This window comes from Sycon ciliatum, chromosome 7 (genome assembly GCF_964019385.1).
Source record: "Sycon ciliatum chromosome 7, ocSycCili1.1, whole genome shotgun sequence".
Lineage (NCBI taxonomy): Eukaryota > Metazoa > Porifera > Calcarea > Leucosolenida > Sycettidae > Sycon > Sycon ciliatum.
Genome location: NC_088649.1, coordinates 15,809,347 through 15,833,346, shown reverse-complemented (window position 1 = coordinate 15,833,346; position 24,000 = coordinate 15,809,347). Strand labels below are relative to the sequence as shown.

General features: G+C 44.2%; 1 protein-coding gene across 1 annotated transcript in view; it reads left to right on the top strand.

The window, feature by feature from the left end:
* The window catches only part of LOC135821646 (leucine-rich repeat-containing protein 15-like), a 101,235-nt gene that overhangs the window by 57,782 nt on the left and 19,453 nt on the right, over positions 1 to 24,000 (top strand). Inside the window, exons 10-11 of the mRNA XM_065334645.1 lie at positions 8,757 to 8,828; positions 23,045 to 23,116. Coding sequence (XP_065190717.1) covers positions 8,757 to 8,828; positions 23,045 to 23,116 — 144 coding nt within the window. The remainder of the gene's footprint in view (positions 1 to 8,756; positions 8,829 to 23,044; positions 23,117 to 24,000) is intronic.

Below are 24,000 nucleotides of genomic sequence, written 5' to 3'. Positions count from 1 at the left end.
ACTTTCTGACTGTATATAGTATCTAGTTACAGTGGTGGAGAGTTACTCTTAACTCGTTTCCATAATTATGTCCTTTTCCTTTCTACTTTTATTATTATTATTATTATTATTATTATTATTATTATTATTGTTATTATTATTATTATTATTATTATTATTATTATTATTATTATTATTATTATTAACTGGTTTGAGGGAAAGAGACAAACGGGAAAAGTCTGAAGAAAAAATTGACTGTCACCACCAGGACTCGAACCAGGGACCCTCGCTTGTAGCCAGCGCTGCTCCAACCACTGAGCTATGGTGTAGTCGTCTATTATTATTATTATTATTATTATTAAGCGGGATTCACAGAAGCTTTTTTGCGATGCGACACGCGATGCGACAGACGCGAAACCGGGAAAACCCCAAATCGCAGCCATGTCGCACCCCACGCAACTGCCGCAACTGGGCCATCGCATGCCATCGCAGAAGTTGAGCTTGGCTCAACTTTTGCGATGCGATGCGATGCGACAAGCGATTTGGTGTACGATTTTGACCTTTTCTACAGCAAAGTTGTACAAAGGTGCAAGAGTTGCCTATAAATTTTTACAAGTTGTGTCAAACCGCGCGAATATCTTGGTGACGTACCCAAATCAGCAAAACTTTGTCGCATCGCTGACTTCTTCTGTGAATGGTATTTCGCGAGTTCGCATCGCACGCATCCATCGCAGATCGCGTCGCATCGCGTGTCGCATCGCAAAAATGCTTCTGTGAATCCCGCTTTATTATTATTATTATTATTATTATTATTATTATTATTATTATTATTATTATTATTATTATTATTATTATTATTATTATTATTATTATTATTATTATTATGAGTCTTTATTCCACTCCAAATTGAAAATAAAAATAAAAATTGGAGGTATTACACTAACTCACCGGACTTATCATAGCCAAAGGTAAGCAGCACGGAATAATATATGGAAAAAATAAGGTAGAGAGAGAGGAAGGGAGAAAGGCGCATGTACCATCACAGGCATTAAAGCTCAGAGGTATCATGGCAACAGGTATTGGTACCATCACAGGCATTAAAGCCCAGAGGTATCATGGCAACAGGTATTGCAGAAAGGGGAGCATCAGAAGTTGGCGAAAAATTCAGGCCGGCAAAGCTCATCACTGGGCACAACCTCCAATGCGCACCCACAGAAAGATCAAATACGAATACCCACAGAAATACCACAGTGTTTCAATTACAAACTAAAACGAATACAATAACATACAGAGCATAAAAAGCCCACCAGGGACAGCGAAGAGCCCTATGCTGCACCCAAAACAGATCTTAGAATGGCCATCGAGCCAAGGATAGCAGCCTGCTGCAGTTCATGAAGGTGCCGCTCTTCTCCACATAGCTGCTTAATTGAGGTAGCCGCTTCCTTCGTCAGGCCACCAAGAGCACCAACTATGATGGGCACTACGGACACTGCCTCTCGCTGCCAAATCTGCCCAATTTCCACTGCGAGGGGCAAGTACTTCGCTCTCTTTTCAGCATGTTTTAGTGTTACTCTATGGTCCAGTGGCACACTGACATCAATAAGTTGAACTGACTTGCCATCGTCCCACACAAGATCCGGCCGATTTGCTCCAACCATCCTATCTGTAGGGATTGGCATTTCCCACATTAACTTACGGCCTTCACTATCCTCGACGTAGTGTGGCAAGTGGCCAGGGGGAGCAGGAGATACCAGTCTGTAGCGATGACAGAGTGCCCGGTGGACTATAGCGGCAAGACGATTATGGCGAGTAATGTATGCCGTCCGTGCCAACACGGGGCAGCATGCCAAAATATGGTCAACAGTCTCCCCCGGACCTCCACACAAACGGCACACGTCCACCACGGAAGTGTCGCCAATAACCGATCTTTGGTAGTTCCTGGTATTAACCACCTGATCCTGAGCAGCAAATACGGATGACTCAGTGGATGGACGCAATGTTGGAGACTTTAAGAAGCTGAATGAGAGAGGCATGTCCAATACACCGCCACTCCTCTGCCAATAGCGACCATGCAGGGGCTTCTGCCGCAGAGAAGCTTGGGTGGAGGTTCTGATAGCAGACTTAACAACGTCAGTTGTTGCACCTCCGATGTCCAGGATGTTGAAGTGCTCCATTGCCGTGGCCGCCCGGGAGATGATCGACTTTGTAGGCGGAAGATTTTCATGATGAGCATGCAGCGCAGCAATCAGCGGCAGGTCAGAGTGCGCCTGGAGATACCTAGACAGGCGGATGTATTTCCTCTCCAGCAGGTGCTCAACTGATACAATCCCTCGGCCGCCCTCAGATCTCGGCAGGTGAAAGCGGATGGTGGAAGATCGTGGGTGGTGTGCTCCCACTGCGCGGAGCGCACTTCGGACATTCCTGTCGAAGGTTGCAATAGCATCCTTCGTCCATGGCACAATACACAAGCCATACGACAGCACTGGGATGACATAAGAGTTAATAGCACGAGAGAGGTTGCAGGCGTTGAGAGATGTGTGGGTCACCAGCCGCAAGCGCCTCCTGAACTCTTTGGTGGTGGCCACCTTAACAGACTGTTCCGCCATGCCAAAACACTCCCTTATGCCAAGGTAGGCATACACGGAGCCGTCCGCCAAGGAGGCAATGCTGGAGGCTTGATCTACTGTGACAGTTGCTGGCTGATCTGGATCAACAGCACCATGTGGGCACACAAGCTTAGCACACTTTGCTGGAGAAAGCTCCATTCCAATGGATTTCCCAACGCACGATACTATGTTGATCATTGAGTTAAGCTGCTTACTGGTTGCGGCCATCAGCTTCACATCATCCATGTACCATAAGTGGGATACGGTTGTTGTCCGCTGAAGTCCGCACGCATATCCAAAGCCACTTCTGCTGAGTTCACCTGATATTGGATTCAATCCAAGACAGAAGAGCAGAGGGGATAACGAGTCACCTTGGAAAATGCCTCGCCGGATCGGTATTGCCTCACTCATGTCAGCTCCCAAGCGCAGCCGGGTACGCCACTGCGATGAGAGCACAGACAAGAGCGAAGTGATCTTGGGGTGGAATTTGTACAGGCGTGTGACTTCGACTAGCCACTCCTGCGATAGGCTGTCGAACGCTTTCCTAAAATCCAACCAAGCCATTGCCAAGGTGCGGTGATGACGCCTAGCATCCTGGGTAATCATAGCATTGATCAGCAGCTGGTCAGTGCAGCCTCCTCGGTTACGAGTACAGCCAGTTTGTTCATGGGCCAGAATGTCATTGGTCTGGATATGGATCCACATCAACTCACCAATCACGGAGGTGAATAGCTTGTACATGGCTGGCAGACAGGTGATTGGTCGCCAATTCTGCGGCTGGGTTAGGTCTCCTTTCTTTGGGATCATGACCGTCTGGCCCAGTGAAAACCATGCTGGGGCATCCAGCTCACCATCCAGAAGCAGCTGGAAATTTCGAAGTAGAGCTGGATGGAGAGCAGTAAATTTTTTAATCCAGAATGGCGGGATCTGGTCACAACCAGGAGCACGCCAGTGTGGCATCTTGGAGGTCGCAGCAGACATAAGGTCAGCAGTAATGACAGCAGATTCCTGGGCATGGATGGCCTCTGCGTACGTGCCTTCACGCTGGATCCAGGCCTGACGACGCACAGGGTAAGGGTGAGACCAAATGTCTCTCCAGAACTGCTCCAATTGATCCATACATGGACGGTTCTCGGGGTCACTATCCTTCTTGGCACACAGGTTACGATAGAATTGACGTTCATTGTAGCGAAATAACTGATTCTCCTGCTTTCGTTTCATATCAGCTTTGTATCTGCGCATTCGACCCGCAAGGGCCAGAAGTTCCAATTTCTTTGTTCCTAGAAGTGAAGCAGCAGCGTGCCGAGTTCCCACAGGGTAGCGCTCGTACATCTGCGGGTTGTCAGATGCCAGGTAGCTTGTCAGTCTAGAGACATCCTTCCGAAGGGCGTCAACCTTTCGCTGTAACCGGCGTTGCCAACCCGGAACCTCCGGCTGCGGCGGACTCATGCGCGCTGCCGGAACCGGCGGGATACCACAAACCAGTAGGGTGAGAACAGCAGCAGCATACGCAACATGACTCAAGAACTCTATGGACAGGTCAAACTCACTAGCAGCAACCAGCTGACGGATGCCACAGTTGATTTTTGCGACAGTAGCTGAAAGACGGAGGTATGGGATTTTCCTGGGGACTGCAAGCTTTGGCCTCTCATCAACACCCAAACGCTGTACACTGGCTACCAGCCCACCAAGGACCCTACCAGTGTCTTCCACCACAGCAGCCTTGATACATACACAGATATGCTTGACCGCCCACACGAGCTGTTTGTCATTAGAGTCAATGATACCAGCACTACATGCATTAGCTAGGCAAGCAGATAAGCTACGATTAGTCTGTGCTCTGCAGTCTGTGCAAGGGCCCTCCGCAGTGCACGACACACCACCAGATCCAATGTCCGCAGCGCCAAGTGCATCAGCATGCAAGGCAGGAACGTGTTTATTATTTTTATTATTATTATTATTATTATTATTATTATTATTATTATTATTATTATTATTATTATTATTATTATTATTATTATTATTATTATTATTATTATTATTATTATTATTATTATTATTATTATTATTATTATTATTATTATTATTATTATTATTATTATTATTATTATTATTATTATTATTATTATTATTATTATTATTATTATTATTATTATTATTATTATTATTATTATTATTATTATTATTATTATTATTATTATTATTATTATTATTATTATTATTATTATTATTATTATTATTATTATTATTGCTAGTTTGTACGTGAAGTGTGTGGGTTACAGTGAGGGCTGCGTCCCACCCGCCTGTGTGGATTCACAGGAAGTGTGAGTTACGAAGTCTGAAGAAAATGTTGAAGGGCCTCTGCTGGGATGACGACTACACCATAGCTCAGTGGTTAGAGCATCGCTGGCTACAAGCGAGGGTCCCTGGTTCGAGTCCTGGTGGTGACAGTCAATTTTTTCTTCAGACTTTTCCCGTTTGTCTCTTTCCCTCAAACCAGTTAATATTATTATTATTATTATTATTATTATTATTATTATTATTATTATTATTATTATTATTATTATTATTATTATTATTATTATTATTATTATTATTATTATTATTATTTGAAACTCGGACCTCCCTTCCCCTCTTTGGTCTTTTCCATAACCTTGAACCTTCCAAGTTGGAAGGCTGTCGGTTAGCGCTACGGAGATGTGTTGAAGCTAGGTGTCAGGACGTCGAATGTTTCAGTACTCTGTCAGTTTTGTGCCTAGTTATTGCACTTTCTGACTGTATATAGTATCATGTTACAGTGATGGAGAGTTACTCTTAACTCGTATCCATATGTCCTTTTCTCTTCCACAATTATTATTATTATTATTATTATTATTATTATTATTATTATTATTATTATTGTAAAAGAGAAAAGGACATATGGATACGAGTTAAGAGTAACTCTCCATCACTGTAACATGATACTATATACAGTCAGAAAGTGCAATAACTAGGCACAAAACTGACAGAGTACTGAGACATTCGACGTCCTGACACCTAACTTCAACACATCTCCGTAGCGCTAACCGACAGCCTTCCAACTTGGAAGGTTCACGGTTATGGAAAGACCAAAGAGGGGAAGGCAAGCGCAACGAACACGAGCAAAAGCTACAGTCCCAACGGAACAAAGAATGTCGATTGTTACTGGACGATGACGAGAGACCAGTACGATATTTGACAAAGTCAACTAGTCCATCACAATGTCATGCATGAGGAGTACTGTAGGAGTTTGGCTTTCGGCTTGTACAATTCGTTTTCGCAAAGCTTCCCTTTCTTTACTTATCTTTGATATTTATGACCCACCCAAGTTGGGTGGTGTGCTGCTTTGCTGCTTCGAATTGTAGTTAGACCGCTTTGTCAAATATCGTACTGGTCTCTCGTCATCGTCCAGTAACAATCGACATTCTTTGTTCCGTTGGGACTGTAGCTTTTGCTCGTGTTCGTTGCGCTTGCCTTCCCCTCTTTGGTCTTTCCATAACCGTGAACCTTCCAAGTTGGAAGGCTGTCGGTTAGCGCTACGGAGATGTGTTGAAGTTAGGTGTCAGGACGTCGAATGTCTCAGTACTCTGTCAGTTTTGTGCCTAGTTATTGCACTTTCTGACTGTATATAGTATCATGTTACAGTGATGGAGAGTTACTCTTAACTCGTATCCATATGTCCTTTTCTCTTTTACATTTATTTGTGGCTCAACATCCGAGTTTCAAATTGCACACCTGATGAGCCGTCACGAACCATACGGCGAAACGTACGTCGTGTGAAACAACTTGTTTTGTAGTCAACTAGTCCATCACAATGTCATGCATGAGGAGTACTGTAGGAGTTTGGCTTTCGGCTTGTACAATTCGTTTTCGCAAAGCTTCCCTTTCTTTACTTATCTTTGATATTTATGACCCACCCAAGTTGGGTGGTGTGCTGCTTTGCTGCTTCGAATTGTAGTTAGACCGCTTTGTCAAATATCGTACTGGTCTCTCGTCATCGTCCAGTAACAATCGACATTCTTTGTTCCGTTGGGACTGTAGCTTTTGCTCGTGTTCGTTGCGCTTGCCTTCCCCTCTTTGGTCTTTCCATAACCGTGAACCTTCCAAGTTGGAAGGCTGTCGGTTAGCGCTACGGAGATGTGTTGAAGTTAGGTGTCAGGACGTCGAATGTCTCAGTACTCTGTCAGTTTTGTGCCTAGTTATTGCACTTTCTGACTGTATATAGTATCATGTTACAGTGATGGAGAGTTACTCTTAACTCGGATCCATATGTCCTTTTCTCTTTTACATTTATTTATGGCTCAACATCCGAGTTTCAAATTGCACACCTGATGAGCCGTCACGAACCATACGGCGAAACGTACGTCGTGTGAAACAACTTGTTTTGTAGTCAACTAGTCCATCACAATGTCATGCATGAGGAGTACTGTAGGAGTTTGGCTTTCGGCTTGTACAATTCGTTTTCGCAAAGCTTCCCTTTCTTTACTTATCTTTGATATTTATAAGTTGGGTGGTGTGCTGCTTTGCTGCTTCGAATTGTAGTTAGACCGCTTTGTCAAATATCGTACTGGTCTCTCGTCATCGTCCAGTAACAATCGACATTCTTTGTTCCGTTGGGACTGTAGCTTTTGCTCGTGTTCGTTGCGCTTGCCTTCCCCTCTTTGGTCTTTCCATAACCGTGAACCTTCCAAGTTGGAAGGCTGTCGGTTAGCGCTACGGAGATGTGTTGAAGTTAGGTGTCAGGACGTCGAATGTCTCAGTACTCTGTCAGTTTTGTGCCTAGTTATTGCACTTTCTGACTGTATATAGTATCATGTTACAGTGATGGAGAGTTACTCTTAACTCGTATCCATATGTCCTTTTCTCTTTTACATTTATTTATGGCTCAACATCCGAGTTTCAAATTATTATTATTATTATTATTAAGAAATGGTTTGCTCCCCACACCGGAGCTCGCGCTATTCCGCCGACTTTACTTGACACTTGACTGACTCACGACTGCCATCCAGAGCACACGAGAAGTCCATCGAACCTTCGACTCGGCAAACCTGCAAGAAAGCACCACTCCCTGCTCAATACACAGTGTTTCGGGGAATTCACCCCTCATCAGTTGAGCTTGAGTAGGCTGAGGAAGATTGTGCCTGAAGAGCACCACTTATATAGTGCTCTCCAGGCACAAACATCACCAGGGATGCAAACTTACAGAGACGCTCCGTTTCAAGCGCGACAAACACCTCGTGAACACCAGATAGCAGCGTGAGTCAGTGTCGCTCCTGGACGGTGAGACAGACGTCGAGGACCCTCGGTCATTCGCAACGCTGTCACCTCCAAACCAACTAGTCGCAAGCCCGCGCTGGGCACAACAGTACGAAGTAGTGGTTGCGACTTCGGCGATGATTTGTAAGAAATGGTTTGCTGTCAAGTGTCAAGTAAAGTCGGCGGAATAGCGCGAGCTCCGGTGTGGGGAGCAAACCATTTCTTACAAATCATCGCCGAAGTCGCAACCACTACTTCGTATTATTATTATTATAGGCTTTTCCGCGTTGGCATCGCCAAGCAAGCTTGGCTAGCCTTCGCATAAGCTGCTCCATAATGATGAAACGATACAATGAATGCATGTATATACGATCTAGGACAGAACCAAGGTTGAGGATATTTTTGAAGAAAGCTGCAAGTTGTGTTGAGGAACACAATGTTGCAAACGCTACGAAAGTAAACTGCAAGAAATTTGTTGGGGTTGTTCTCATGATTATTGTAGTCACAGGTTGTGTTAGTAGCATTAAAGGTTGTGTTTTCACAGATATATCGTTTACATTCCTATTCTTTTACAGGATAATATTTTCACGCGATTACGCGATTACTCCTCTCGCTATCGTATTATCACACCTCTCTCCACTTAGATATACCAGCGCTGCCTCCTATTCCATTATCGTTGTCTGATGATTGGTTCAGCCATGAAACTCTGAGTCACAACGGAATTGATTTGCCAAGGTTTTCATTGTGTGCCTTTGTGTCTTTTGTATAAGAAATAATAAACCCCTAGTCATAACTCGTAACAGGTTGTTTTTCTCCTCTGAGACGCCAAATAGAGTTATACGAAGTTCTTCCAGGAAGTGATAAATATCCTATCAAAATTATACTTTGTTGTCCCAGAGATTTGAAAGACAATCAACTTTTTCACCTACCTGCCGGGCTATTCAGCGCCACAACCAAATTACAAAAGCTGTAAGTCATGTTGTGCATGTATCGTAAAAAGGCGTTTTTTGGCGTAGTTCTGTTCTTTTGAGATGTAGTAAATGAGATTTTGGAATTTGGCATTTCGCTAATTGATCTCATGCACCCTCCCCCACCCTTTATGACCTGAATCTGACGCCGCTTGTGGAAGACCTTTCCAGGTAGAACTCCATGTTGGAAGCAAAGAGCTGAGATAGCGTCTTTACAATTTCCCTGGCGCATTCCTTCAAGACAGGAGCGGAAACACCGTCGGGTCCAGTCGCCTTTGAGGAATTCAAGACGAGCTAGAAGCCTGTGGACTGCATTGGGACAAAAGTGAACTGTCGTTAGGGGCCGTCCGGGGTTACCGATTGTTTTTACAAAACGAAAAGTTTTAGTATATTTCAGCCCCCACCCACCCACCCACCATCCCTGCAGGTAAAACGAATTCCAATAAAATATTGATGTCAATTTTCGACATCCAGAAGTAACTGGGCATTCTCCATCAGCATTCAATAATTATTTTCAAAACGAAACTCCATCAAACCCACCCACCCACAAACGAAAACATTTCGTTTTGAAAATATTACTGGTAACCTTGGACGGCCCATTAGTGCATGTGAGCCAGTGAATGCTGTGTTCAGTAAGTCCATCGTAGTAAATTCGAGGCCCTGTTGTTGGAAGAGACACGTTAGAAAGCCTCCGAGTTCTCATAACTTGTGGCTCTCTCGCAACCTTTAGTGGCTCGTTCCTAAATTTAAAACTAGTCCTTTGAGCATCCTTCTGCGCAGGTTTGGAGTAGAAATATTATGAAATATTATTATTTGTTGCCCTTCGCGGATTCGAACCTCCCCGTATAAACTTTTTCTTCTTCTTTTCCGGTCGCGGTTTTTGACAAGAATAGCTTCTTTAATCAACTCAAAAGGTATGTACTTGTGGCAACAGAAACATGGAACTTGGCAGCCACTTTTTCATCAATCAAAGGAACATCTTTACCAAATTTATAGGAAATTCATAAAGCAGTTTCAATTTACCTGTCCAACTTCATGGAAATTTTGGTGCCTATCTGAAATGTATATGTGCCATAAAAAAATACACATTGTGCACATGTCACAGCATGTGTGGTATCAATGACACTAAGGATTGGTTCATACGGCAAGCGCAAACACTAGCACTTGTACAACTTTGAGGGCGTCAAGGGCCGCATCAGTACTGGGCGCCAGCAAGAGTACATAAACAAGTGTGTGCAACTCCAGCTATGGGGTCTGCGACGGCAGAACTTCACATCACGTGATGAACCCGTGCACTCTAGTGCATGATAGATACTGGGTTGTACGCAGCCCAGCTTTGGGAACAACTCTCTTGTGGTCACTTTGCACTGTTTGCCAGCATAACCTTTTGAACCATGTCACGTGATGTGAAGTTCTGCCGTCGCAGCACAGCATAGAGGTTGTGCAGGCAGTTGCACACTCTTGGGTTATGTACTCTTGGCTACTACTACTGAGAACGTTGACTTTATTTGATAACAAACTGGGTGCCGGAATGAAGAATTCAAAAAACGGAAGCAAAGAAAGCAATGGTGACAAATCCAATCAAGTATATCGTAGATAGGAAAATCAAATCAAATAAATCGGAAAATCCAATAAGAAAATAAAATAAAAGAATCAAGTCAACTTTCGAATACCAAAACAAAGAGTAAACCCTACTACTACTACTACTACTACTACTACTACTACTACTACTACTACTACTACTACTACTACTACTACTACTACTACTACTACTATTACTACTACTACTACTACTACTACTACTACTACTACTACTACTACTACTACTACTACTACTACTACTACTACTACTACTACTACTACTACTACTACTACTACTACTACTACTACTACTACTACTACTACTACTACTACTACTACTACTACTACTACTACTACTACTACTACTACTACTACTACTACTACTACTACTACTACTACTACTACTACTACTACTACTACTACTACTACTACTACTACTACTACTACTACTACTACTACTACTACTACTACTACTACTACTACTACTACTACTACTACTACTACTACTACTACTACTACTACTACTACTACTACTACTACTACTACTACTACTACTACTACTACTACTACTACTACTACTACTACTACTACTACTACTACTACTACTACTACTACTACTACTACTACTACTACTACTACTACTACTACTACTACTACTACTACTACTACTACTACTACTACTACTACTACTACTACTACTACTACTACTACTACTACTACTACTACTACTACTACTACTACTACTACTACTACTACTACTACTACTACTACTACTACTACTACTACTACTACTACTACTACTACTACTACTACTACTACTACTACTACTACTACTACTACTACTACTACTACTACTACTACTACTACTACTACTACTACTACTACTACTACTACTACTACTACTACTACTACTACTACTACTACTACTACTACTACTACTACTACTACTACTACTACTACTACTACTACTACTACTACTACTACTACTACTACTACTACTACTACTACTACTACTACTACTACTACTACTACTACTACTACTACTACTACTACTACTACTACTACTACTACTACTACTACTACTACTACTACTACTACTACTACTACTACTACTACTACTACTACTACTACTACTACTACTACTACTACTACTACTACTACTACTACTACTACTACTACTACTACTACTACTACTACTACTACTACTACTACTACTACTACTACTACTACTACTACTACTACTACTACTACTACTACTACTACTACTACTACTACTACTACTACTACTACTACTACTACTACTACTACTACTACTACTACTACTACTACTACTACTACTACTACTACTACTACTACTACTACTACTACTACTACTACTACTACTACTACTACTACTACTACTACTACTACTACTACTACTACTACTACTACTACTACTACTACTACTACTACTACTACTACTACTACTACTACTACTACTACTACTACTACTACTACTACTACTACTACTACTACTACTACTACTACTACTACTACTACTACTACTACTACTACTACTACTACTACTACTACTACTACTACTACTACTACTACTACTACTACTACTACTACTACTACTACTACTACTACTACTACTACTACTACTACTACTACTACTACTACTACTACTACTACTACTACTACTACTACTACTACTACTACTACTACTACTACTACTACTACTACTACTACTACTACTACTACTACTACTACTACTACTACTACTACTACTACTACTACTAGTGACAAGCCTCTTTTACGGGCAAAATAGCGGAAACGTGAAATCGTAAATCATTGAAGATCAATTCAATTAAAAAAAAAAAAACTCCTTTAAATAACGTCAAATCAATTAGTAAATCCAATGTCAAATCCAATGTCAAATCCAATGTCAAAAGAAGAAAACTTTAAACTCAAAGTGAAAATTAAAGTAACAGGTCCCGTCATGTATGCAAGTCTAAGCCAATGTCAATATAAATTACCTACTACTACTACTACTACTACTACTACTACTACTACTACTACTACTACTACTACTACTACTACTACTACTACTACTACTACTACTACTACTACTACTACTACTACTACTACTACTACTACTACTACTACTACTACTACTACTACTACTACTACTACTACTACTACTACTACTACTACTACTACTACTACTACTACTACTACTACTACTACTACTACTACTACTACTACTACTACTACTACTACTACTACTACTACTACTACTACTACTACTACTACTACTACTACTACTACTACTACTACTACTACTACTACTACTACTACTACTACTACTACTACTACTACTACTACTACTACTACTACTACTACTACTACTACTACTACTACTACTCTTCCTCCTTCTCCTCCTCCTCCTGCTGCTGCTGCTGCCACCGCCACCGCCACCGCCACCGCCACCGCCACCGCCACCGCCACCGCCACCGCCACCGCCACCGCCACCGCCACCGCCACCGCCACCGCCACCGCCACCGTCACCGTCACCGTCACCACCACCACCACCACCACCACTACTACTACTACTACTAGTGCTGTACAGACGGTGGCAGTATAGTGTGGAGTTTACTAGTGTAGAGCACAAAAAGCAGTGGCCCAAGGGCGCTACCTTGGGGAACATCATGGGAGAAATTGACGGCTTCACTGCTAAAGTCGAGAACTTTGACACTCTGGAAACGCCCTGAGACGTAGTCAGCGACCCAATCCAGGCCGTTCCAGCTATACAAAGGGAAAACAAAACTGTAACTAGACGTTCATGCACATCGGAGTGTTTCTGCGATTGTTTCAATGGACAGCTGGGAGTTTTCTCTTCGACCTACATAATTTCGGTTTTGGAAATAACCCAGAAATGACTGAGTTACGATCGATTGAAAATTTGAAAAGTTTCGATCCCATGGGATCGAAAGTTGCACAGTCCGTACACAAAGGGTTAACACGGTCGAAGGCTTTCGACATATCAACAAACACTGTCCCAGTGAACTCTCGTTTGCGGCTAGCGGTTGACCATAGATTAACAGCTATCACAAGTGCATCCTCAGTCGAATGTTGCTTGCTATAAGCAAATTGGCTGTCGGGCAATAGCTGGTGTGCCTCCAGATAGACAGTGAGCTGGACGATAGTTCTGGGGCAGGGTTCGGTTGCCACACATTGGACTGAAATGTGACACTTTGAAGGTTGGTGGAACCTGTCAAGTTCCAATAGACAAATTGATAATGCTGGTGAGATTCGATGCAAGAACAGAGGCATCTTCATGTGAAACTGGCTGGAAATTGGATAGGGATGTCTCCAATGCTGGCCCTGCGAGTCGCTGAAGGTTCAATGTCCGAGCTGGGTCATGGACAATACTACCAAAGAGTGAAGTTAGTTCTGTGATGGATGCCTGTGGCTCAGACGTCTCTTTCTTCCAACCAGCAACTGCATTCATGATTGACCAAAGTCTTCGCTGGTCACTGGTGTTGCACTGTGCAGTGAAGAACACGTTTCTTAGCTTATGATCTAGCTTCCCTGCTGCAACCCTTGCAGCTCTATGTGGGTTGCGTAGCTCCTCACTTTGTTTGTCCCGCATCAACAAGCGGTGAAGCCAGTTCCGTTCCCTCAAACGGGCTACTGGTGCTGCATTTAGCCATGGACAAGGACGGGTGTCCTTTTTTTGTCGGTGTACTCAGTGGCGTGCACCGAGTCTTGAAAGGGGGTTTCTAGAGTTGGTAATTTTTCTCTTGAGACCCACTGTGTAAGTATGTATTTGTGCACATGCGCATCCCCCGAACATCCCGTCGGAGATAACGGCGAGGGCAGGGAGTCGAGGGCTAGGGAGGAGACTAGGGGGGGGACTCAAGATCAGGGGTGCAGGGCACCAATGAACACTGGTGCTGATGAGATGCGAGGCTCGTCCGACTGCTATCATCAGATCATGCCGGCACAAACGCGTCTGAGAGGGCACCAGGTACAGGGGTAGAAAGGACAGAAATAAGAGTAATGAGGAATGGAGGGAGGGGACGATGTTACATGGAAATGTTGGTAGATCTACATGTACATGTATAACCGGTAGCAGGAAAAAACGGGTACGGGTTACCTTTTACATACCAGCACTTCAAAAAAGTATTTGCAAAGACTGGGCAAATTCAAAATGTATTCATATACACTGTACACGTTTGTCATATTGAACCCGTAAAAGTTTTATAGGCCAAGCCGCCCAGGCTACATGTATACACTACAGTCTATAAGTATAACACTATGTCTATGGTACTTCACTAATCCACTCCATGCAGGCATGTTTGTTTCATCAAAACACTGCTTACATTCGACGTATCTTTCTTTCTGTTCTTATGACGAAGTTTTCGGCATGTATTGGCAATGTTCCACATGATTTCAATAAAGAGTTATGGACGGCCTTGCTTCGATGGAAGCTCGCGGGAGAAAAGCGAAGCCCCCGAGCCCTTGAGTCGCGGCCGGAGCTGCGCTTCGTTCTGAAGCAGCGCAAGTGGATCATGGATGCACATTTTTACGTCTTCCAGTCGACAACGTTTTTGACGAACATCTCTGCTGCGCACATGAGCGAGAACGAAAGGCTGTCATCTTGATTTGAGTCAACAGTTTGGAAGGAGATATCGTCAATCATATCCTTGAATTGACATGCATCGCGCGTGCTTGACTCAAATTTCGAGACAAAACGGATTTCTTGAACGTCATCGCCAATCCAGGAGCGAACCAGAGCTAGAGATCGATCTCTCTGTGGCTACTCTCCACTGAAGAAAAAGAGAATATTGTATTTCGAACTGCATGCAAAGCAACTCTCTCTCTCACTTCGAAATAAGGACATAGTCACTGTACTGTAAACTGCCCGTCGATCGACACGTATGCAGGATAACCAATCCAGTACGAGCGTAGGCACGCTTTTCCTTTGGCAAGATGGTGCACGCGCCTGGTACTACTGGTGCAGGGTCATTCAGAGTAGAGAGGAGAGCGGAGGTTAGGCAATTTGCCAATGTGTCCACATCTGCTTGCGCCTGCAGCGTGCTAAGCTTGTTGCTAAGGTCTACATTAAACTGTTCGCAGTTTATCTTATGTAGTCGGCGACTAGGATTCGGGCGGTCGGTCTTGTGATGTCCAGAATGCCCACAAGCAATACGAGCAAGGTGGGAAATTCCGAGGGGTGTCATAGGCGATGCATATCATAGCGCAAGAGTCAGGTGCAGGTGTGAAGTTGCCAAGTCTTCAGACTTGGGGCTATGCAGCAGTAGTTCCAGCGTGAATGATATAGAATAGAGCTCGGGACGAATGCCAAATCCACACATGCCCACACCACTACACAAACATTCACTCACACTCGCTTCCTTTTCTCACATACACATACACTCACACGCGCTTCCACACATTCATTCTCTATATCTCACACACGCACATACACACACACACATTCATTCTCTATATCTCACATACGCACACACACATTCATTCGCTATATCTCACACACACACACACACACACACACATTCATTCTCTATATCTCTCTCAGGAACACACACACACATTCTCCAAATCTCACACAAACATTCTCTCTCTCTCACACACACACATACACACACACACACACACACACACACACACACACACACGGTCACAATACTCATCCTTTCATTCTCACACCTGCCGCACACATACCTGCACCCGCACTTATCCAATCACCCACACGCATTCTCTTTCTCATGCATGCACGCAAACACACTCACACATGCGCGCTCTCTTTCCCACGTATGCACACAAACACACACACACACACTCACACATGCGCGCGCACACTCACTCACACACACACACACACACACACACACACACACACACACACACACACACACACACACACACACACACACACACACACACACACACACACACACACACACACACACACACACACACACACACACACACACACACACACACACACACACACACACACACACACACACACACACACACACACACACACACACACACACACACACATACACACACACATACACACTAGGCAGCGGGACTGCCAGCTAGATTCACTTGACCCTGTGGGCAAATTTGCAAAGGTAGAACTTGTTTTCATGACGACACTTGGACACAAGCTCTGACCTCTTGTTGAGGGAGCGGGTCTTGTCGGCCCAGGCTATCTCTAGCTTCTCGGCCAGACACAGGTTGCAGCGCTTCGAGATGTTAGAGTATGGTGCGGCTCTCCTCACAACGGACCACCTGATACTGTAAGGTTTGTTTTCATCCTTCAGTCTCCAGATGTGTCTGGACAGTCTCGTTGAGGTCTCGTGCTTCTTGTGGCGAATAGTATGTTGATGACCATTGAATCGTGTCTTGATTGTCCCTTCCGTTAATCCAGTGTTCTCCTTCATGTCGCTGCCGGTTACATGTGCCCTGTACACAATGCTCGATGCTAGACAATTTCCTTCCAAGGGGCAATCAGTTTTGACACGGCAATTGCAGGTTCTCACATCCTTGGTCTTATTCTGGTGGACGCTGCGGAGGATACTTTTGTTGTGTTGCTTGATGATGGTGGCAACATTTGGCATGCAGCCGTAACTGAACTTTAGCGTGTTCCGGTTAAATATCTTGTATAATTTGCATCCTTTGTGGAAGTGCTTGCTGACGAGTTGCAGGAATCGCTGACCAATGTTCGTGGACACAATCGTACTGAACGGTGGGTTAAACCATGTGATATTCCGGTGTCTCTTCCTTTGTCTCTTCCTTTTCCCACTCTTCCGTTCCCCCAAGAACTGGATGGTCTCATTGAACCCGCTGTCTCTGAGCGCATTGTTGTACATTTGAGATGCGTCCTGGAATGTCTCTTGATCCGCTGATATGTCCGTTAGTCATCGGCTGATGGAAGAGGGCAAGTTCTGGATGATGATCGGTGGGTGGTTGGATTTGTGATGGACATACAGTGGCCGGTCATTGGGCTTCCGATATGGACGGTATTTGCCAGTGTGCAGGTCCAGCGTGATGTCTAGGAAGTCGATTGATGTCAGGTTTACCTGGATGGTAATTTTTCGTCCTAGGCTTTTGAAAACTTTGGTCATGTCCTTTCTGATCCTGTCCACTTCTGGTCCCGATGCGTTCCGGAATATTGCCAGCCCATTGTCGCGGTAGAGTCCAATGGCACTGCCGTTGTACACCTCGGATAGTTTGGCAAGGGCCAGCGTACCGACCAACTCACAGACTTCAGCACTGTCATAGCATCCCATCGTCACATCGAATACTCCGCTTCCCTTCTTCATCCACTCTTTCCCGAGGCCGAATAGCAGGGATTTCCGTGCATGGAGGATTGTTTCCTGGTCCTCCGAAGACACCGACGTGAAACCTCTGGCAAACTCCAACGACGTTAATAATAGTTCCTCCGAGATAGACGGGTAGAACTGCACGACATCAAAACATACAGAAACGCAGTTTTGCTTTTCCTCCAGCCCCTCGAACCAGTCGATCACGGCGGGTGTGTTCTTCCAGGCAGTTGTTGGCAGTATTAATATTATTATTATTATTATTATTACGAAGTAGTGGTTGCGACTTCGGCGAGTCAAGTCAAGTGTCAAGTAAAGTCGGCGGAAAAGCGCGAGCTCCGGTGTGGGGAGCAAACCCTTTCTTACAAATCATCGCCGAAGTCGCAACCACTACTTCGTACTGTTATGCCCAGCGCGGGCTTGCGACTAGTTGGTTTGGAGGTGACAGCGTTGCGAATGACCGAGGGTCCTCGACGTCTGTCTCACCGTCCAGGAGCGACACTGACTCACGCTGCTATCTGGTGTTCATGAGGTGTTTGTCGCGCTGGAAACGGAGCGTCTCTGTAAGTTTGTATCCCTGGTGATGTTTGTGCCTGGAGAGCACTATATAAGTGGTGCTCTTCAGGCAGAATCTTCCTCAGCCTACTCAAGCTCAACTGATGAGGGGTGAATTCCCCGAAACACTGTGTATTGAGCAGGGAGTGGTGCTTTCTTGCAGGTTTGCCGAGTCGAAGGTTCGATGGACTTCTCGTGTGCTCTGGATGGCAGTCGTGAGTCAGTCAAGTGTCAAGTAAAGTCGGCGGAAAAGCGCGAGCTCCGGTGTGGGGAGCAAACCCTTTCTTACAAATTATTATTATTATTATTATTATTTGGAAAGGATTGGGAGAACTTCAAATTCAAAGGATCAATCTGGGAAGTGAACTGCCTGAAAAGAGAAAAAAACGCCAGACCCACCAGGACTCGAACCTGGGACCCTGCTTGTCATGAGCAATGCTCTAACCACTGAGCTATGGGACCAGGCTGAACCCAGAAGGCGCTGACAAGTTTTTCACTCCAAAGGCAGCTCACAACACGTGCCACACATACTGATGGCACTTGGGTCTTTTTCCCTCCCCCAGGGGACCAACCACGGTCAGTTTCTGGAAACTACCAGAGGTGAAAGAAAGTGATTAAATTTGGAAAGGATTGGGAGAACTTCAAATTCAAAGGATCAATCTGGGAAGTGAACTGCCTGAAAAGAGAAAAAAACGCCAGACCCACCAGGACTCGAACCTGGGACCCTGCTTGTCATGAGCAATGCTCTAACCACTGAGCTATGGGACCAGGCTGAACCCAGAAGGCGCTGACAAGTTTTTCACTCCAAAGGCAGCTCACAACACGTGCCACACATACTGATGGCACTTGGGTCTTTTTCCCTCCCCCAGGGGACCAACCACGGTCAGTTTCTGGAAACTACCAGAGGTGAAAGAAAGTGATTAAATTTGGAAAGGATTGGGAGAACTTCAAATTCAAAGGATCAATCTGGGAAGTGAACTGCCTGAAAAGAGAAAAAAACGCCAGACCCACCAGGACTCGAACCTGGGACCCTGCTTGTCATGAGCAATGCTCTAACCACTGAGCTATGGGACCAGGCTGAACCCAGAAGGCGCTGACAAGTTTTTCACTCCAAAGGCAGCTCACAACACTTTTTTTCTCTTTTCAGGCAGTTCACTTCCCAGATTGATCCTTTGAATTTGAAGTTCTCCCAATCCTTTCCAAATTTAATCACTTTCTTTCACCTCTGGTAGTTTCCAGAAACTGACCGTGGTTGGTCCCCTGGGGGAGGGAAAAAGACCCAAGTGCCATCAGTATGTGTGGCACGTGTTGTGAGCTGCCTTTGGAGTGAAAAACTTGTCAGCGCCTTCTGGGTTCAGCCTGGTCCCATAGCTCAGTGGTTAGAGCATTGCTCATGACAAGCAGGGTCCCAGGTTCGAGTCCTGGTGGGTCTGGCGTTTTTTTCTCTTTTCAGGCAGTTCACTTCCCAGATTGATCCTTTGAATTTGAAGTTCTCCCAATCCTTTCCAAATTTAATCACTTTCTTTCACCTCTGGTAGTTTCCAGAAACTGACCGTGATTGGTCCCCTGGGGGAGGGAAAAAGACCCAAGTGCCATCAGTATGTGTGGCACGTGTTGTGAGCTGCCTTTGGAGTGAAAAACTTGTCAGCGCCTTCTGGGTTCAGCCTGGTCCCATAGCTCAGTGGTTAGAGCATTATTATTATTATTATTATTATTATTATTATTATTATTATTATTTTTACAAGAAGTCGGAGGCGGATAATACTTTAGTAATGAAGGTACGTGTTGGGTCGTAAGTATCCACGCAAACACACATCCAGTCAAAATAAGGCACTTGTCAAAGTATCCGAACGTTTTCGGTCCCTTCTCATCAAGGATTATACAGGGAATGGCTCAAGTTGGAAAGACTAAAACTTATATAGCGTAAAGATATGAGATAACAACACTCGTGACAAGGTGGAAAAAGTATCAAGTTCAGCACGACACAAAACTCGAAGGAAATAATAATAGCGACAAGAACATAGTGAGCAAATTAAGTTACATTGTTAACACCTCGACGAGGAGTAACACCAAACAATTGTAGCGACAACACATTTTCTTTCTGTACGCAAAGTTCAGGATCTAACTTACGGATATACAAAGCTTCTAACACAGCCAGATGCAACGCACATCTACCACGTGACAATATTGAGAACACATTATCACTGTACAACTCACGACAATTGGTACGGGCTGACAGATGTTGCTTAATGGACGAAGTGCGATTCCTAGCTCCGTTGGGTGTAGTCTCCTCCAATGTCCCGTCATCTCGCCTCTTCGCGGCATCACCACTATCCGCCTCTTTGCTTTTCCGCGGCCTTCCACGTTTTCTGACACCAGCCGTTGTGTGCGCGATGCCCAGTGTCCTTTCAGCTACGTCTCCTCCATTGCGGATTTCTATTGATCTTCTTACTCCAACTTGTCCGGTGCTCGATATTGAGGTTCGTTTTCGCGGTCTACCACGTTTTCGAATATTGACTGTTGTTGTCACTTCCGTTGTCGTTGTACGTGCGTCCTCACCAGTCCGTATTTTTACTTGGCTTCGCGTAACCCTTCTCGACGCAGACAGATCCTTTGTCAATTTCGGTGGTTTACGTGTCGGTCTTTCACCATCTTTCACGCTGTTCTCAGCTGGACCCTGCGCTATACACGCGGAGGAGGACGGGCATGCAGTGATATCTTCACAGGAAGAGGAAGATCCACCGATGGACTGGACAGCACATTTTGGAGGACGACCACGGCGAGGACGACACTCACGCGCATCAAGCGGAACAAAACTTAACGGCACATGTTGACGAATGCGCGCGCCCAGGTGCTGAAGGGTTCTACCTACATACCGATCTTCACATTGTCGGCATTGAAAGAAATAGATAAGGTTACTTTTACTAAGGGTAGGTAGAACATCCTTCTTCACACCGAACGCACGCACTGTCATGTGCCGTTAAGTTTTGTTCCGCTTGATGCGCGTGAGTGTCGTCCTCGCCGTGGTCGTCCTCCAAAATGTGCTGTCCAGTCCATCGGTGGATCTTCCTCTTCCTGTGAAGATATCACTGCATGCCCGTCCTCCTCCGCGTGTATAGCGCAGGGTCCAGCTGAGAACAGCGTGAAAGATGGTGAAAGACCGACACGTAAACCACCGAAATTGACAAAGGATCTGTCTGCGTCGAGAAGGGTTACGCGAAGCCAAGTAAAAATACGGACTGGTGAGGACGCACGTACAACGACAACGGAAGTGACAACAACAGTCAATATTCGAAAACGTGGTAGACCGCGAAAACGAACCTCAATATCGAGCACCGGACAAGTTGGAGTAAGAAGATCAATAGAAATCCGCAATGGAGGAGACGTAGCTGAAAGGACACTGGGCATCGCGCACACAACGGCTGGTGTCAGAAAACGTGGAAGGCCGCGGAAAAGCAAAGAGGCGGATAGTGGTGATGCCGCGAAGAGGCGAGATGACGGGACATTGGAGGAGACTACACCCAACGGAGCTAGGAATCGCACTTCGTCCATTAAGCAACATCTGTCAGCCCGTACCAATTGTCGTGAGTTGTACAGTGATAATGTGTTCTCAATATTGTCACGTGGTAGATGTGCGTTGCATCTGGCTGTGTTAGAAGCTTTGTATATCCGTAAGTTAGATCCTGAACTTTGCGTACAGAAAGAAAATGTGTTGTCGCTACAATTGTTTGGTGTTACTCCTCGTCGAGGTGTTAACAATGTAACTTAATTTGCTCACTATGTTCTTGTCGCTATTATTATTTCCTTCGAGTTTTGTGTCGTGCTGAACTTGATACTTTTTCCACCTTGTCACGAGTGTTGTTATCTCATATCTTTACGCTATATAAGTTTTAGTCTTTCCAACTTGAGCCATTCCCTGTATAATCCTTGATGAGAAGGGACCGAAAACGTTCGGATACTTTGACAAGTGCCTTATTTTGACTGGATGTGTGTTTGCGTGGATACTTACGACCCAACACGTACCTTCATTATTATTATTATTATTATTATTATTATTATTATTATTATTATTATTATTATTATTATTATTATTATTATTATTATTATTATTATTATAGGCTTTTCCGCGTTGGCATCGCCAAGCAAGCTTGGCTAGCCTTCGCATAAGCTGCTCCATAATGATAAAACGATACAATGAATGCATGTATATACAATCTAGGACAGAACCAAGGTTGAGGATACTTTTGAAGAAAGCTGCAAGTTGTATTGAGGAACACATGTTGCAAACTCTACGAAAGTAAACTGCAAGAAAATTGTTGGGGTTGTTCTCATGATTATTGTAGTCACAGTTTGTGTTAGTAGCATTAAAGGTTGTGTTTTCACAGGTATATCGTTTACATTCCTATTCCTTTACAGGATAATATTTTCACGCGATTACGCGATTACTCCTCTCGCTATCGTATTATCACACCTCTCTCCACTTAGATATACCATCGCTGCCTCCTATTCCATTATCGTTGTCTGATGATTGGTTCAGCCATGAAACTCTGAGTCACAACGGAATTGATTTGCCAAGGTTTTCATTGTGTGCCTTTGTGTCTTTTGTATAAAAAATAATAAACCCCTAGTCATAATTTGTAACAGGTTGTCTTTCTCCTCTGAGACGCCAAATAGAGTAATACGAAATTCTTCCAGGAAGTGATAAACATCCTATTAAAATTATACTTTGTTCTCCCAGAGATTTGAAAGGTAATCAACTTGTTCACCTACCTGCCGGGCTGTTCAGCGCCACAACCAAATTACAAAAGCTGTAAGTCATGTTGTGCATGTATCGTAAAAAGGCGTTTTTTGGCGTAGTTCTGTTCTTTTGAGATGTGGTAAATGAGATTTCGGAATTTGGCATTTCGCTAATTGATCTCATGCACCATCCCCCACCCTTTATGACCTGAATCTGACGCCGCTTGTGGAAGACCTTTCCAGGTAGAACTCCGTGTTGGAAGCAAAGAGCTGAGATAGCGTCTTTACAATTTCCCTGGCGCATTCCTTCAAGACAGGAGCGGAAACACCGTCGGGTCCAGTCGCCTTTGAGGAATTCAAGACGAGCTAGAAGCCTGTGGACTGCATTGGGACAAAAGTGAACTGTCTTTAGTGCATGTGAGCCAGTGAATGCTGTGTTCAGTAAGTCCATCATAGTAAATTCGAGGCCTTGTTGTTGGAAGAGAAACGTTAGAAAGCCTCCGAGTTCTCATAACTTGTGGCCCTCTCGCAACCTTTAAGGTGGCTCGTTCCTAAATTTAAAACTAGTCCTTTGAGCATCCTTCTGCGCAGGTTTGGAGTAGAAATATTATGAAATATTATTATTTTTTGCCCTTCGCGGATTCGAACCTCCCCGTATAAACTTTTTCTTCTTCTTTTCCGGTCGTGGTTTTTGACAAGAATAGCTTCTTTAATCAACTCAAAAGGTATGTTCTTGTGGAAACAGAAACATGGAACTTGGCAGCCACTTTTTCATCAATCAAAGGAACATCTTTACCAAATTTATAGGAAATCCATAAAGCAGTTTCAATTTACTTGATGGCAGTGATATGTACATTTACCCCCAAATTGACAAATTGATAGTACTTGACAAAGTATGCTTCTGGTAGCTGCACGGGGCTATAACTTGGTAGACTCTTCCCATTCCTATTTGAGCCG